Genomic DNA, 14,616 nt, shown 5'->3' on the forward strand with positions numbered 1-14,616 from the left:
AAAAGGAATTATTACAACTTGTTGTTTTTGTTTTTAAGCATATTACAGATAATTAATTAATTAATCAATCAACATCATATCTTTTCTTTAATAATATATGTATATATTTTTTGTTTTTTATGTGTGGGTGTGTAAATAAAATATATGTATATACTATATATATATAATAATAATAATAAACGTAAATAATAATCAAAAAAGAAAACAAATAAAAATAATCAAAATAAAACTACTTACTAAAATTCTTAGTTAAAAAATCTATGTACTATATAATAATAATAATAAAAATAAAAAACAAATTCATTTTTCCTTTTCTTTTCTTATATAGAGAAGAGAAGAAAAATAAAAACATTTATCCTCTGTTGGAAAAAGTCTTTCTTATATAGAGAAGAAGAAAAATAAAAACATTTATCCTCTGTTTGAAAAAAGTCTTCTTCTGTTCGAATATTATTTTTATAAATAGCTATAATTAAAAAAATAGAGGACCAACAAACAAAAAAAAACAAGCACAAGTAAACATTAAATTAGCCAAAGGGGAAAGTGGGCCAGGGGAAAGGGGGGCGGTCAGGGGAAAGTAGAGTGTCATAAGTATACTTGTTGGGGGGAGGAATACAGAATACAAAAATATTACATACACATAACTAATTAACTAACAAACTAATTAATTAATATTAAAAAAAAAAACAATAATAATCTTTAAAATTTGATTTGATTAATTTACAAACCAACTGGTGGTACTTGCACATAACGATATATATATAGACGATAATCTTTACTGGCCAACACCACGCTGCCATCGTCCATCAGTGCCACATCAAAGCACTGGGCATGCTTCACCTTCGACTCCAATGCCGAAACCAATTGTCCATCCTGTGTGAATATGGTCAAATTGAAATTATTATGATTGTCGGCAATTAAAATTTCTCCATTGCTGTTGATGCCCACACCAATGGGATAATTGGTGACACCTTCACCGCCAATCTGTCGCAAATATTGGCCCTCATAATTAAACACCTTAACGCAATGGGCCCGATTGTCACTGATGAATATTTCCTGTTTATCATTTACCACCACTCCATTGGGGAATTCCAAATGTTTACTGCATCCAAACTTGTGCAACACATTGCCATTTTGATCGAAAATAATCACCCGCATCACCTTACATTCCACCACAATAATCCTGCCCTTATTGTCCACCGTAACACCTCGAGGATGTTGCAGAATATTCGCTCCGAATTTACGCACAAATTGCCCGTACTGATTGTAGATCTGTATTTGGTGTGTGGGCGAACGTTCCGTGACAATAATATCACCGGAATTGCGTACCACGGCCACACGATTGGGATACAGCAGCTGGGAGTCACGTTTACCGCATTCACCAAATTGGAATTTGAAGCGGCCCTCCTTGTCGAAAATCTGAATACGATGATTGTTGGTATCGGCCACAATAATGTCATTTTGGGCATTGACGGCCACTCCGCTGGGCTCTGTGAACTGGCCCTCCATCACACCAAATTCCCCAAACTTGCAGTGATAGATCATTTTTTGCCGCTTGATCTGGGACTTGGGTGGATAGATGGAAGCCGACAACAGCTTTGATGTCAAATCCATGATGGAATCGGAACTGGAGCAGCCACTGCCATTGGTCATATTCAATGCTGTCAAAGCACTGGTGGGTAGGCCGCCGCCATTTGTGGTGGCCACGGTGGTGCAGCTGGAAACACCATTACTACCGCCCAACATTTGGTTGGCTGTCGTCGACGAGAACGGATCCGAGCCATTTGTGGAAAACAAATTATCTGAACCACCATTGCTCCACTTTTCATAGGGATTACTGGCTGGCACGCCCACAAATGCAGACACCGCCGCCGCATTGCCGGAGGCGGCATTGGAATTGAAACGTTTTGCCATCAAATCTTCAAATGCTGAACTATGGCCGCCGGCGGACTGCAGGTGATTGCGTCCCAACAATGCACTGGAATATGAGGTCTCCAGCAGTTGGGCCGACAAACCCAAACCACCGGGCAAATGTGATCCACCAGTAACACTGGAATTCGAGGAGCCACCACCATGTGACGACGATGATGAGGTGCTCTGTGATGGCCTGGCAATGGGTGGTTGCTTCACCTGCTGTTGCATAATGTCGCCCGATGAGGCCCGTATATAACCAAAGGTATTCCTCACGCCAGCCTGTATGGACTGATAGTTTGACATAAATTCCAATTCGAAATGCATTTGCAGTTCTTGGATGGCGGCCTGCAACTGTAGCTCCAATGTTTTGCGCAACATCAAAACCTCGGTAATGGTGTGGGCCTTTGGCGATCGCTCAATGGCATCACATGTCTGTAGGGTCTTTTCAATCAATTCCTTGGAGCGTTGTATCCATGCTGAGTGGGTGGCCATTTTGGCATTGTAGAGTCCTTCCAATTCCTTCATCAGTTCCTGTTTACGTTCATCCAACATGGAGCAGAAGAACTGATAGGTTTCATTGACCTCATTGTGGGCCTTTTGATACTGTAACTTGATCTTAGATCCATTGAGAATTTGATTGTCTCCGGGTGTGTTTTGACTGCCAATGAGTGAGACAATTTCGCCCACCTTGCCGCGTAAATCGCCCAAAACGGTTTGCAGCACGGTTTCGGGTGTGGATTGTTGTTGGCTGGCTCCGCCGCCGCCTCCCATTAGGCTACTCATGGAACCCAGGCCATTCTCTTGGACATGTTCGACTTCATGCATGCCGGAGGAATGTTCCAAGACGACACACTCTTTGCATACCAGGGTGCAACAGGTGCGGCAGCTAAATTTCAATACTTCATTTTTGTGACGTGGACACAACAGGGATTGTTGATTTTGTAGGGTTTGTTGTAACAGCTGTTGTTGTTGTTGCTGCTGTTGTTGTTGGCTTCTGAGCGAGGGTAACATACTGGAAAATATATCATCCTGAGAACCATCCGGGGAATTCAGGGAATTCATGTCATGGTTGTTAAACGACGAGGCAGCGGCGGCGGCAGCTGCTGCGGCTGCTGCCGAGCTGAGCACAATTTTTGATAATTGTGACAATGGTTGTTGTTGTTGGGAATTTGCCTTTTGCATTTGCTGCTGCTGTTGTTGTTGTTGTTGCTGCTGTTGCTGTTGCAACATCATGGTAAGTGAACTGGAAAATTTAAAATCCATGGGATTACTGCTACCATTCATGTGTTGGGAATTGTTGCTGCTGTTGTTGTTGCTGGGTGTGACGCCACTCTCAAATCCCTTAATCAAACACACATTGTGACCATTGAAGCAATGCATAAATTCATGGGCTGTGCAACAGTTGCCACACAAGAAACTGATACAATCGAAACATTTGGCCACAGCATCCGATTGTTTGCTCTTACAGGCCGTGCAGCGGGGTGCAGCTCCAGTACCATTGGCGGTGGTGACATTTATGACATTGTTGTTATTGCTGCTGCCACCTCCCAATAATGAGGGGCTACCTTTGCCACTGCCAATAACACCGGGACCATTACTACTGCCACCATTACCCGAATTTGAACCAGTACTTGATGCACTGCTGGAGGTGCTGCCACAACCACTCAAACCACTGCTGGACAACGATGATGTAGACGAAGCCGATGACGAGGCTGATGATGTGCTCGATGCTGATGATGATACCGACGAGGCGGAGATAATATGCTGACCCACACCACCGACTACTGTCTGCCCGACAACACTGGCAAAATCATCACAAATTGCCGAATCGGAAACGGGTGGTGATGAACCGCTTAGTGTGAGTGGTGAATCGGATAGATAACCGTTATGTTCAATATAGGATTCAATGGAATTTGTACCACCGCGTATTGAGTCCAACGATGGCGTTGGAGATGTCGCCATTTTGAGTATGGCTACGTTGTGATGATGAAATTGTTGTTGTTGGTGTGGGGGATGATGGTGGTAATTGTTGTTGTTGTGTGGATTGTTGAGATTTTCCTTTAGTTTTCCAATTTTGAAGCCGTTCTCTGACACTTTGTTGGAGAAGAAAAAGATGGATGGGGGTTAGGTGTGTGTGTGTGAAAACCTGTAAGAAAAAAAGGGCGATTAGTATTTTTTTTTCTAAAATTTGAATTAAAAAAAAATTTATTAAAAGAAATTGTTGTTGGGATTTACAGTAGCCATTGTGGACCCTTAAAAAATATTTAAATAATTTGTTGTTGGGATTTACAAGCAGGCACAATGCCTGCACAATGGGGTCCACAATGCCTGCTGGAAAATCCCTTTACAGTAGCCAATATTGTGGACCCTACCTGTGGACCCTTAAAAAAATATTTAAATAATTATTGTTGGATTTACAGTAGCCATTGTGGACCCTACCATTTCCTTTGGTTGCTTACTCTACTTTTTCCATAATCAAGTTAGGAATTGTGGTTGGAGAATCTAGAGAAATTAAAAAAAGGCTTCCTCAGTAATGAATCGATATCGTCGCTCCACAATTTTTAAACCTTGCTAAGTGCCTATGCAAATTTTAAATTAGACCCTATATCCCTACTCATATTTGGGTGCTAAACATTTGAGACTACAAAGAAAAACATTTGGGGTTATGTCATTTTTTTGAGGTTGTAATGAATATTTTTGAGGTTATAATGACTATTTATTGAGGTTATAATTAATTTTTTAAGTTGTAATGGATATTTTTGAGGTTATAAAGATTTTTTGAGAGGTTATGTTTTTTTATAAAGAATATTTGAGAGGTTTTGATTTTTTGAGGTTATAATGAATATATGATGAGGTTATAATGAATATTTTTTGGGGTTATAAACGACTACATTTGAGGTTATGCTTTTCTTTTTCCCGAGGCCACATTTAAAGAAAAATTTATTGTTTTTTTTCAATACTCAATATATATAATTCTTTATTTAAACAAGAAGAGAAATAACAACATTTAAAAAGTTTTCATTCAATTTCAATTAATTCATAATAAGTTGTTTATATGTGTGTGGGGGCGAGGGGTCACTCCCCCCACAGGAGATAGAGGTGAATAACATTTCAATAACAATGTTTAATTTTCTGATTTCTGAAACCCATTTTGGAGGTTTTCTCTTTCTCTATTTGCTCAGGCCCATTTCACTTAAAATCTTGAGGGCATTTCGGGCAGCATCCTCCTGCGACTCTTGGGCATTGGCGCCAATGCCATGACATATTTGTGGTGGATTTGTTGAAATCATAACAATCGATAGAAATTCGTTGTGATTGCCTTTGGGATAATCGGAGAAGTCGACTTCGAAACCCATTAGCTTGGCCAAATAGATGAGTTTATCTTTCATATAGAGGCCGGAAGAGGGTTTGGTGGTGGTGGAAGTATTGGGAGATGTTGCTGGTTTAATACTGGTTTCTTGGGAACTTGCAGGTTTTTCCTCTTCCTCCTTTTTCACCTCCTTCTTTGCCTCTTCCTGTTTCATGACAACGGCTATGGGGGCGGCTGGGGTTTTAGGTATTTCTTTGGAAGTTTCCTTTTCCTCTAAGGAGCTATCCACAACTTTCTTGGTATCACCAACACTCATTTTGCCATTAGGAGATTTAGAAAGAACAGCCTCTTCGGTGTTGCTGCTGTCCACCACACCCAATGCCATCAACATATTTTGTGCCGCATTTCGCCGAGCCGTTTTCTTACTATTACCCACACCACGTACGGTAATATCTTTGGTCCCGACCTCCACCACAAATTGTCGCTGACGGGACCTCAGCTGATCCTTGCCGGCGGCTTCGGTAATCAATTTGAATAGGGGTTCCTTTTCTTTGTTGTGTTGACACCATTCAACCAATTTGGTAATGGGATTTGAGGCGGCATCGGCCGGCTCGGAATCTAGACGTTCACGTTTTTTATTTCTATCGCCAGCTCTAGACGAGGAGAACCCAGCGGCATCTTTTTTATCTCCCATTTCCTTTTTGTTGGATTTTCTTCCAGACCCTGGAGCCCCTCCTTTACCAGCACCACCAGCCTTAACCCTTTTATTGGGTGAATTTGCATTGGGAGCTCCCGTCCCCGTGTTGACCGGTTCCATGGGTGGTAATTTCTTCAGCTCCTCCAACATTTTCTGGGCCGCCTTCTTTTTCGAAATCTTTTTTCCCGTACCCTCAGCCTCTGTGACAATCTGGCCCACAATACAGGCTGTGGTAAAGGTACGCATATGAGCGGGACCATCTTCCCGCAATATTTTAAAATCTACCGGTAGATTGCGTTTGATGCCAATTTCAAAGACCATCGATATGGGTGATTTATTATCGCCATCACCCTCTTCATCGTTTTTCTCTGCATCGTTTTCCTTTTGCTGGGCAGCGGCGGCCGTCATTTCCTGCTTGAGAGCCTCAATGGCTTGGGCGGCAGCATCATGTTTAGCCTGTTGTATAGTTCTGCCAGTACCAATGAATTTTTGCGTACCCACAATTAGGGTAATTTTACAGGGAGTGGGAAAGAGAGGCGCATGATGAGGATGATGATGGGCGGCCATCATGTGGGGCGGTAGCATTGGATAGCCGTGTGGAGGAGGAGGATAGTTGGGGCCACCAGCACCACCTCGAGGTTGCATATGCATAAGAGCTGCCGCCGGATTATGATGGGCCACCAAGTTGGGTACAAAGGTGCCAGCGCCGCCACCTCCATATTTCATAGAATGATGTAATTGATTGGGTGTTAGCAAACCACCACCCGGCGGTATGCCAACGGCAACTCCAGCCCCTGCACCAGGCCCACCACCTCGAAAGCGTGGCCCCATGTTCTTGTTGCCCTTATCTCCTCCTCCACCATCCGCCGCACCACTGGCCGCCTGCGACTGCCTGGGATCAAAAATATAGTAGGTCTGTAGACCCAATTTCATGGCCAAGGCATTCAATTCCACGGTGGGTGTAACATTGACCTTGGCCGCACCCGCACCCTGTTCATCACCATTACGACGATTGGCCTTGGGTATGGGATGTTTATATTTGGTCTTGAGGATGGCCTCCTTGGCGGCCAAATGTTGAGCTTCTTTGATTTTCAAACCCTCGGCCATGTATTCCTCATCGCCCAATTTTAGGGTAACGGTAAAACGTTTACAATGCGCAGGGCCATTTTCCCCAGTTAGACGATATTGAAAGGAGATTTTATTGAAACGGGCCAGATCGTTGACCAAACACATTGGGGTTTTTTCACGGGAACTTTTCAAGTCATTAGTCGTCGAAGAAGAAGAAGCGTCCTTGGGGGGATCGGAAACCATATCAGCACCTCCAGAGGTAGGAGGGTTATTGGTGCTGGACTTATCGATTTCTGAAGCTTCATGGGTTGATATTTTATCGCTTGATTTTGTTCCATCTCCTGCAAGTTTCTCGGGGGAGATTTCTTCGGGAGATGGCGGCTTATTGGCAGAACTTTCCTCATTTTGTTTCTCCTGGGAGGTGGGCGGATTTTTCTCCTCAAAGTTTAAGGATTTTAGGGAATTTATAGGAACATCATCATTGGTAGTGGATGACTTTGAGGCCGTTTTGTTACCAGATCCACCTCCTCCTGCAGCCGTTTGGAACTGTCTTGAAGTCATTTCATTCAATTTCTTTGAATTTAGACACCCACCATAGGCGGCTGCGGATGCGGCTATGACATCCGAACCTTTCGTTTGGGCCGAAAAAGTCGAAGAGGAGTTGGGTTTTCCTTGCTCATGGCCCAGAATTTTCAAATTGCTGGACGACTGTGGTTGTTGTTGTGGTGGAGGATGATTTGGGGCCCCGGGAGCCATGGGTGTGGGTACATTAAGTGGACCTGACAATGTTGTTGTATTGGCATAACTAGAATTTTGTTGAAGATGAGGGGCATGGTGTTGTTGTGTGGATGCTAGTGGAGCTGGTAGGTTAGTAGAGGAGGAGGTTTGGTGATGATGATGTTGTTGTTCGTTGAGATTGGTTCCTTGGGATGGCGGTACAAGTTTTCCTGCTCCTGAACGCATTTTATTAAACGTTTGCGGATTGTGATGATATTTTTTATTGCCGCTTCCTGATAATCCACCTCCTGCTCCTCCTCCGCCGGTCATACGATTGTAATGCATATAAGGTGGTGGTGGTATACCTCCCACCCCTCCTCCAGCAATGCTGCTATTTGTTGCCTCCATAAAATTGTGATAATTTTGAGAGCGGTGTGGACGCTGTTGCATATTTGTTGGTGGTGGTGGCATTGTTGGTCCTACTCCTCCTCCAGCTGCTGCTTGAAAACCGGCCATATTTAAGGCATGTTGTTGTGGAGGTCCACCTAAGGAGGAGGATAGTGGTGGTGGCGGCAGTGGTCCACGCATATTATGATGTCCATGAATATGTTGCTGTTGCTGCTGCCTCGCTGCCGGCATATTAGGTGCTGCTGATGATGATTGTTGGTGTTGGTTTTGTTTTTGCTGACGATGATGATGATGGTGATTCATTTTTTTTCCAAAGCCACGGAGAGTGTCTGTAATAACATAATGGTGGGGTTTTGGTATCACAAGGAAGCGCACAGTCAGGGCATGAATAGTTTTGTTGACGTTAAGATTAACACAAAATTAAATTAAAAAAAGGCCGATTTTCCAGTTTTTCGCAGACGACGAGGGTGGATTGAATTTCGGAAATACCGCCCCAGCATAATAAAGAAAATATGACGGGCGGGGGAGGAGGATAATTTCGAAAATAAAATTTATATCTCAACGAACAACAAAAATATTCCCGGACCATGCATGCATACCACAACAACAACACCACGAGCCACTCAACAACACGATGCTCTTCATACACCTTGAAAATGTTTATGTTTTTTGATTCAATATTTTTGATTCAGAAAATTTATATATGTTTTTGGTTCAATATTTTGGATTCAGAGAGGGTAGAAGAAGAGAGAGAGAGTGCCCATATCAATTTGATATTAAATTTTAGTTAAATTTGTTTTTATAGTTAGTATCTCTTCATATTCAAAATGGCATATTTTTATAGGTTCCAAAAAAATTAAATTGAAAAAAAAATTTTTAAATATTAAAATACTTAAATATTAAAATATTGTTATAAAACGTTGGGTTGGTTATATATATATATATATATATATATATTGGTTGGTTATTCAATCCACCCTCGTTTGTATGACGTAGATTGGGGGGCTCAAATAGGCCTCTAATAATGGCAGCAACATTTACATGCACTGTTTTATTTACTTTGTAGTACGCTACGACTAAATATGCCTATTATCTACTGGACTAACTTTTCTAAATACCTTTAAAATACCGAAAAATCGGAGTATACAATTCAATGGAATCCTATACAAAAGGTGGACCCGGTATAGATACTTTTTTGGTGGGGAAAATCAAATTAAAAAAAAAAACCTTCACCACTTTGGGTATATTCTATAAATATGTATCCTACGAATTTCGAATTGAAAACATTGAAATATTTTATATTTATCTATAAGTTAACCGACTAACATTAATCCGAGCCGATTTCCACGACATTTAACACACATCATTCTAGACTTAATTCAACAACCTATACCAAAATACCGTATAAATCGAAAGATATATAGGAACTTTGGTACACCATTTACATAAAATCGGCCGAAAGTATATATGGGAGCTATATCGAAATCCAAACGGATTTCCACGAAATTTAGCACACATTATTCTAGACTTATGCAAGTACGATATACCAAATTTCTTGCAAATCGAAAGACATATGGGAACATTGGTGCACCATTTAAATAAAATCGGTCGAAATATGTATATATATATATATATATATATATGAGAGCTATATCTAAATCTGAACCGATTTTTCTCAATTTCAATAGGATTCCGTCCTTGGACCAAATAAATGAGCTGTGCCAAATTTCATCCAATTCGGATCATAAATGCGACGACCTGTACTTTGTTTACAATTCTGGACTATTTTTTTAAGCTTCAACTCAAAATCGAATATTTGAAAATGATCATCATCGTATTCTGGGTAAATTTTTTCAAATGAATCCCTTTTAAAAATTCATTAAAGGATGTGTTGAAAACAGAAATATTGAATAGTTCAAATTGGCATTCAAAATTCAGATTGCAATTGAAATAAAAATTGTAATTTTGAGGGCCTTCGGGGAGGATTCAAAATCCAATGACTTGGGCAAAATTTCCAATAGGTATATTCATAGGATGGAAGAGGAGGAGTCAAATTAATCCTTTATGTCCCATTTTACTTCCACAACAACTGAATCACGTTTTGAAAATCTCGGATGATTGATTTAACTGACCTCATAGGGTAACTTTAAAATTAATCCTATTTGAAATGTAAAAATAAAATTATTGCATTTTTCAAAAATCAATAATTAAGTAGCTTTGCATTGGTCCTGTGTGATGGAAATTGTTCTTTAATAGGGCACTAATAACTTATTCAGGGTATATGTTTTAAAAACTAAAGACCTTAGATTTACCTTGGTCCACAATATCAATGTTTTATATGTATTCCAGAAAAATCCTAAAATTTGTTTTATTTCTATCCATTAAATCCTGTGTGATGGCAATTTGCTCCTTAACAAAAGACATATAAGTTCTTCGGGATATATGTTTTCAAAACTATAGGTCTTACGGGATATCTTTTTTGTATAAAGCTCTATTTTCAGACCCTATTTAAATTTAAAAAAAATATTAATTCTTCAAAAATTATTAATTTAATAATTTTACCTTTTAAAGGGTCCCAAAATTTGAATAATTTTATATAACCCAAAAAATCCTATTTTTTCTTCCATGAAATTCGATTATAATTGTCCTTACAAATCTGTCTTTTTCCTTTTTGGTTAGGACTTCCACGATTTCACATTTCCTGACATGTGGATTATCCTTCTTTTTTTAAATACTATAAGGCCAGTCATTTTATATCAATTGTTTTGTATTAAAACGCTGTTAGCCTTCCCTGGAAATCTAAGGTACCATTGTAGTACCTTGGAATTGTTAATTATAACCTAAAAAAATGGCATGTGTTCTCTAAAATTCCCTCACTTCCCTCAATTTGTCCTATTTGTAAAATCCAACATTAAATTAATATTATTCAAATTATAATGAAAATCCAAAAAAAAAACTTACCTATTTGTATTGGTTTTTGTTGTTGTTAATTTTTGTGTTAAGTTGACGATGGAGTAATGCAATACAACACGTCCCTTATGGTCAGAATTTTTTCGCTATTTTTCCCTTCTTTTTTTGATGATGACGATGATCTTCTTTTTGTTGTAGTTTTTGTTAATACTATAATATTCCTTTGTAGTTGTTATTATTATTTTGTATTTGATTTCCAGTTGTTGAATGATAAAACAAAACCTTTAATCTCTCTCTGCAAGTTCCGTTTCTTATTTTCTTTTCTTCTTTTGTTTGTTTGTGATAACAAAATTCAGCAAATCACCATTTGCCCAAATGGCGCTGCTGCTGCTGTTGGGAGTGTATAGTAGTTGGTTGTAGCAAAAGTGTAGTATACGTTTAGGCGCTATTCTGTTCTATTATATCAATGGCCAAAAATACACTACACAACAAATCGAGTCCACCACCAGCAACGTTTGAAAACATTTCCTTGTCTCCGTTGTTGCTCTCTTACAACACTCTAGCTCGCTCTCTTCTTTTACAAATTGTTTTCTCTCTTGTTTTGTGAGTTATCTCTTTTTGCTCTCTCTTTCTGTCTGTTTCTTTGTGCTTGTTGTTGTTGTGTGGTTACTGCAAAATAATGCGGCGTTTTATGAAATATTGTTGCTTTTTTTATTCGTTTTGTTGTTGTTTTTGTTTATGATGAAGTTATTATAAAAAAGAACAATGTTTTTTGTTGCGCTCTGCTTTGTGTGTTTATTGTTGTTGTTGTTGGTAAGTTTTGTGAGTTTTACCTTTTTTAATTTTGTTGTTTGTTTTGTGTTAATTTTTTTCTTTCAATTTCTCTTGAATATTCACAGCAGAATACTCAAGTTAATGATGATGGAGGAGACGACACAAAAAAGGATTCCTGGAAGAAAAACAAAGAAAAATGGTTAATAATAAATTAAGACAAAAATAATGATTAATAATATAACAACAATAATAAAATCCAATATTATAATTTAGTTATTTGCACTTTAAAATATAATTCTCTTCATTTGTATTATTCTTTTTTGTTTGCTTTGCTTTCTTCCTTTTTTTCTCTATTAATTTATTTTTTTGTTAGAACGCACCTTCACATCACACCTTAACAATTGTAACGACCTAACTATTATGCAGTAGTGCGAGCGTCGCCGTAACACAACAGTAAACGACCCGGGAAATGTCGAATGTTTTCCAACCATCCAGAACACAACCAAGCAAGCAGGCAAGGCAAACAAACAAACTCACCACACACAACAACAACACCACCAAAAAAGGAGGAATAGAAAAGAAATAACACGCACACACACACACACATCTATCATAACAGCCTAGCTGCCTGCTCGGCTTTGCTTGCACATAATGACGAATGCCGCCGAAAACCAAACTCACTCATGATTTGTTTTAACACTCACTTGGATAAAAGGAAAGAGAGAGAGAGCCGCCAAAAAACACCAACGAAAATGTTATGGAAAAAGGGAACAAGAAAATGGGGGAAAATTGCACGGCACAACAAAACAAAAAAACACTTTAAAAGTTGAAACAGCAAACTACATGCAGAAAGAATGAAGAAGCATCAGTAACAGTAACAGAAGAAGAAGCATCAGTAACATATGTTATCAGTGTTGCCAACTTATTGATAATGCTCAGTTAATGATTATTGGTAACCAAGATCATCATATGTTGATGGTGATAAAAGGACAATATGTACCAGAGATTAGTGAAACACGTAACGCAACGTAAATGACATTATAAAAAATAATAGGAAAACGAAAATAAATTAAAAAAGAAATGAAAAAATAAAAAGAAAACAAATAGAAATGAAAAAGTAAATGTAATACAATGAAATTTAACGAATAATGAAGACCAAAAATAGAAGAGAAATGCTAATATAAGCAAAAACAAAATTAATTGCCATCGAAAGGGAGAGATAGAAAGATCAAACCTTTGTCATCATATGATAAATATGACAATAGGTACAGAGATTACTACGTAACGTAAACGCAACGTAAGTGGCTTTTTGGAGAAATTTAATGGAAATATGAGATACATTAGTTTTTTTAAACAAAATAAAAAGAAAATACACATCAAATGGGACAAACCCTTAAAATGTGGTAATTTTAAAAAGAAATATGTGAAAAAAATGCTCAACATAGGAAATAATTCAAATACTTGGAAGGTAAAAAAGTAATCGAAAGATCAAAACATCACATGATAATTGACAACACGTAAGGGTGGGTTATTGAAACGTAACGCCACGTAAAGAGGCTTTTGAGGAAATTTAAGGGAAAATAAACAAAATTACCGGAATTTTATATGAAAAAAGGAAAATACGACAAAAAATGGAAGACTAGTTTAAATAATATTATTAATGGCTGTTACATTAAAACGACTTAGTCGGGGAAATAGCATAGTAATCATCTCTGACCTTGACTAACATCTAAAATAGAAAAATAAATTATGCTATAGAATAACTTGTTGTCGTTACAACAAATACAATAAATATGGGTACTTAAAAAATTACTTCCGTTTATTCTTCTTCTTGTTGTTTGGGCTATAATTATAATGAACGAACGAACCACCATCAAACCAAAAAAAAAAAATAGCGCTTCTGGCAAAATAGAAAAAAATTGTATATAAAAATCAACAAAACAATTTTGGTAGGTAATCATTAAATTTGGAAAAAAAATGTTAAGAAATTCCGGTTCTAAAAATGATCATTAGAAACTAGAATATTTTGTTTTTGTACTAACCAGCCAGCTAAAATGCTGGCTAGATAGCTATCAACAAAAAAAGAAGAAATGATTGACTCGTCGCAAACGTTTTTTGGAAAAATAAGAACTGGTTCTGTTTTCTGGCGTTCACACACAACATGGGTTTTATCATTATTATTTTTCTAAATACTTAAGTTTGTTAAAATACAAGTTTTTTTTTTTTTTTTTTTTTTAGGATGGAATAACAATAATAGTAGATACACTAAGTGGAATAATGACAAATGGTTGTCAAAAAAAAAAAAAAACAAATGAGAAAATTTAAAATAACTAATGTAATTACCAACGATTTGTAGGGGGATTTCCCATGAGTGGAATAAATTAAGAAAAAGAGGTAGGAAAATTAAAAAAATGATTTTTTTCAGTTTCTGAAATAGATAAATAAAACCACAGATATTTTCTCTCCCCCAATGGCAAACTGAATATTTTGCACTTAAGTGATTATCCACGTGAAAAATATTTTTTGGAGGGCGAAAAAAAAATAAATTCTCCGACACGTGCAAAACTTACAATATAAAAAAACAGAAATTAAATGCAAATGTTATGTTACGCTTTTAAGCCGACTTCCTACTGACGATGACTAACATAACAAATAATAATAAAAAAAAAACGGCTGGGGTCCTCAAAAAAACTTGAACTCACGCACACCAAATTGAGTACCACACTACATTACTGTGTCCTCAAACAGCTATCATCAAAAAAAAAAAAGAGAGAGAGAAAAACAATGTGAAGAGGTGTTATTATATTACGACAACAGTTAA

The 14,616-nt window shown here is 37.9% G+C and overlaps 2 protein-coding genes across 2 annotated transcripts; both read right to left on the reverse strand.

Moving 5' to 3' along the window:
• Positions 1-701: 701 nt before the first annotated feature.
• Positions 702-3,873, reverse strand: LOC133337242 (brain tumor protein). Its single transcript, XM_061545491.1, has one exon. It carries the CDS (start codon positions 3,871-3,873, stop codon positions 718-720), a length of 3,156 nt encoding a protein of 1,051 aa, XP_061401475.1. The 3' UTR covers positions 702-717.
• Positions 3,874-5,060: 1,187 nt separating this feature from the next.
• On the reverse strand, positions 5,061-8,342 carry LOC133337241 (maternal effect protein staufen). Its single transcript, XM_061545490.1, has one exon. It carries the CDS (start codon positions 8,340-8,342, stop codon positions 5,082-5,084), a length of 3,261 nt encoding a protein of 1,086 aa, XP_061401474.1. The 3' UTR covers positions 5,061-5,081.
• Positions 8,343-14,616: the final 6,274 nt, after the last annotated feature.

This window comes from Musca vetustissima, unplaced genomic scaffold, assembly GCF_032173495.1.
Source record: "Musca vetustissima isolate MV318-11 ecotype Yass unplaced genomic scaffold, APGP_CSIRO_Mvet_v1 utg42001, whole genome shotgun sequence".
NCBI classification, from domain to species: domain Eukaryota; kingdom Metazoa; phylum Arthropoda; class Insecta; order Diptera; family Muscidae; genus Musca; species Musca vetustissima.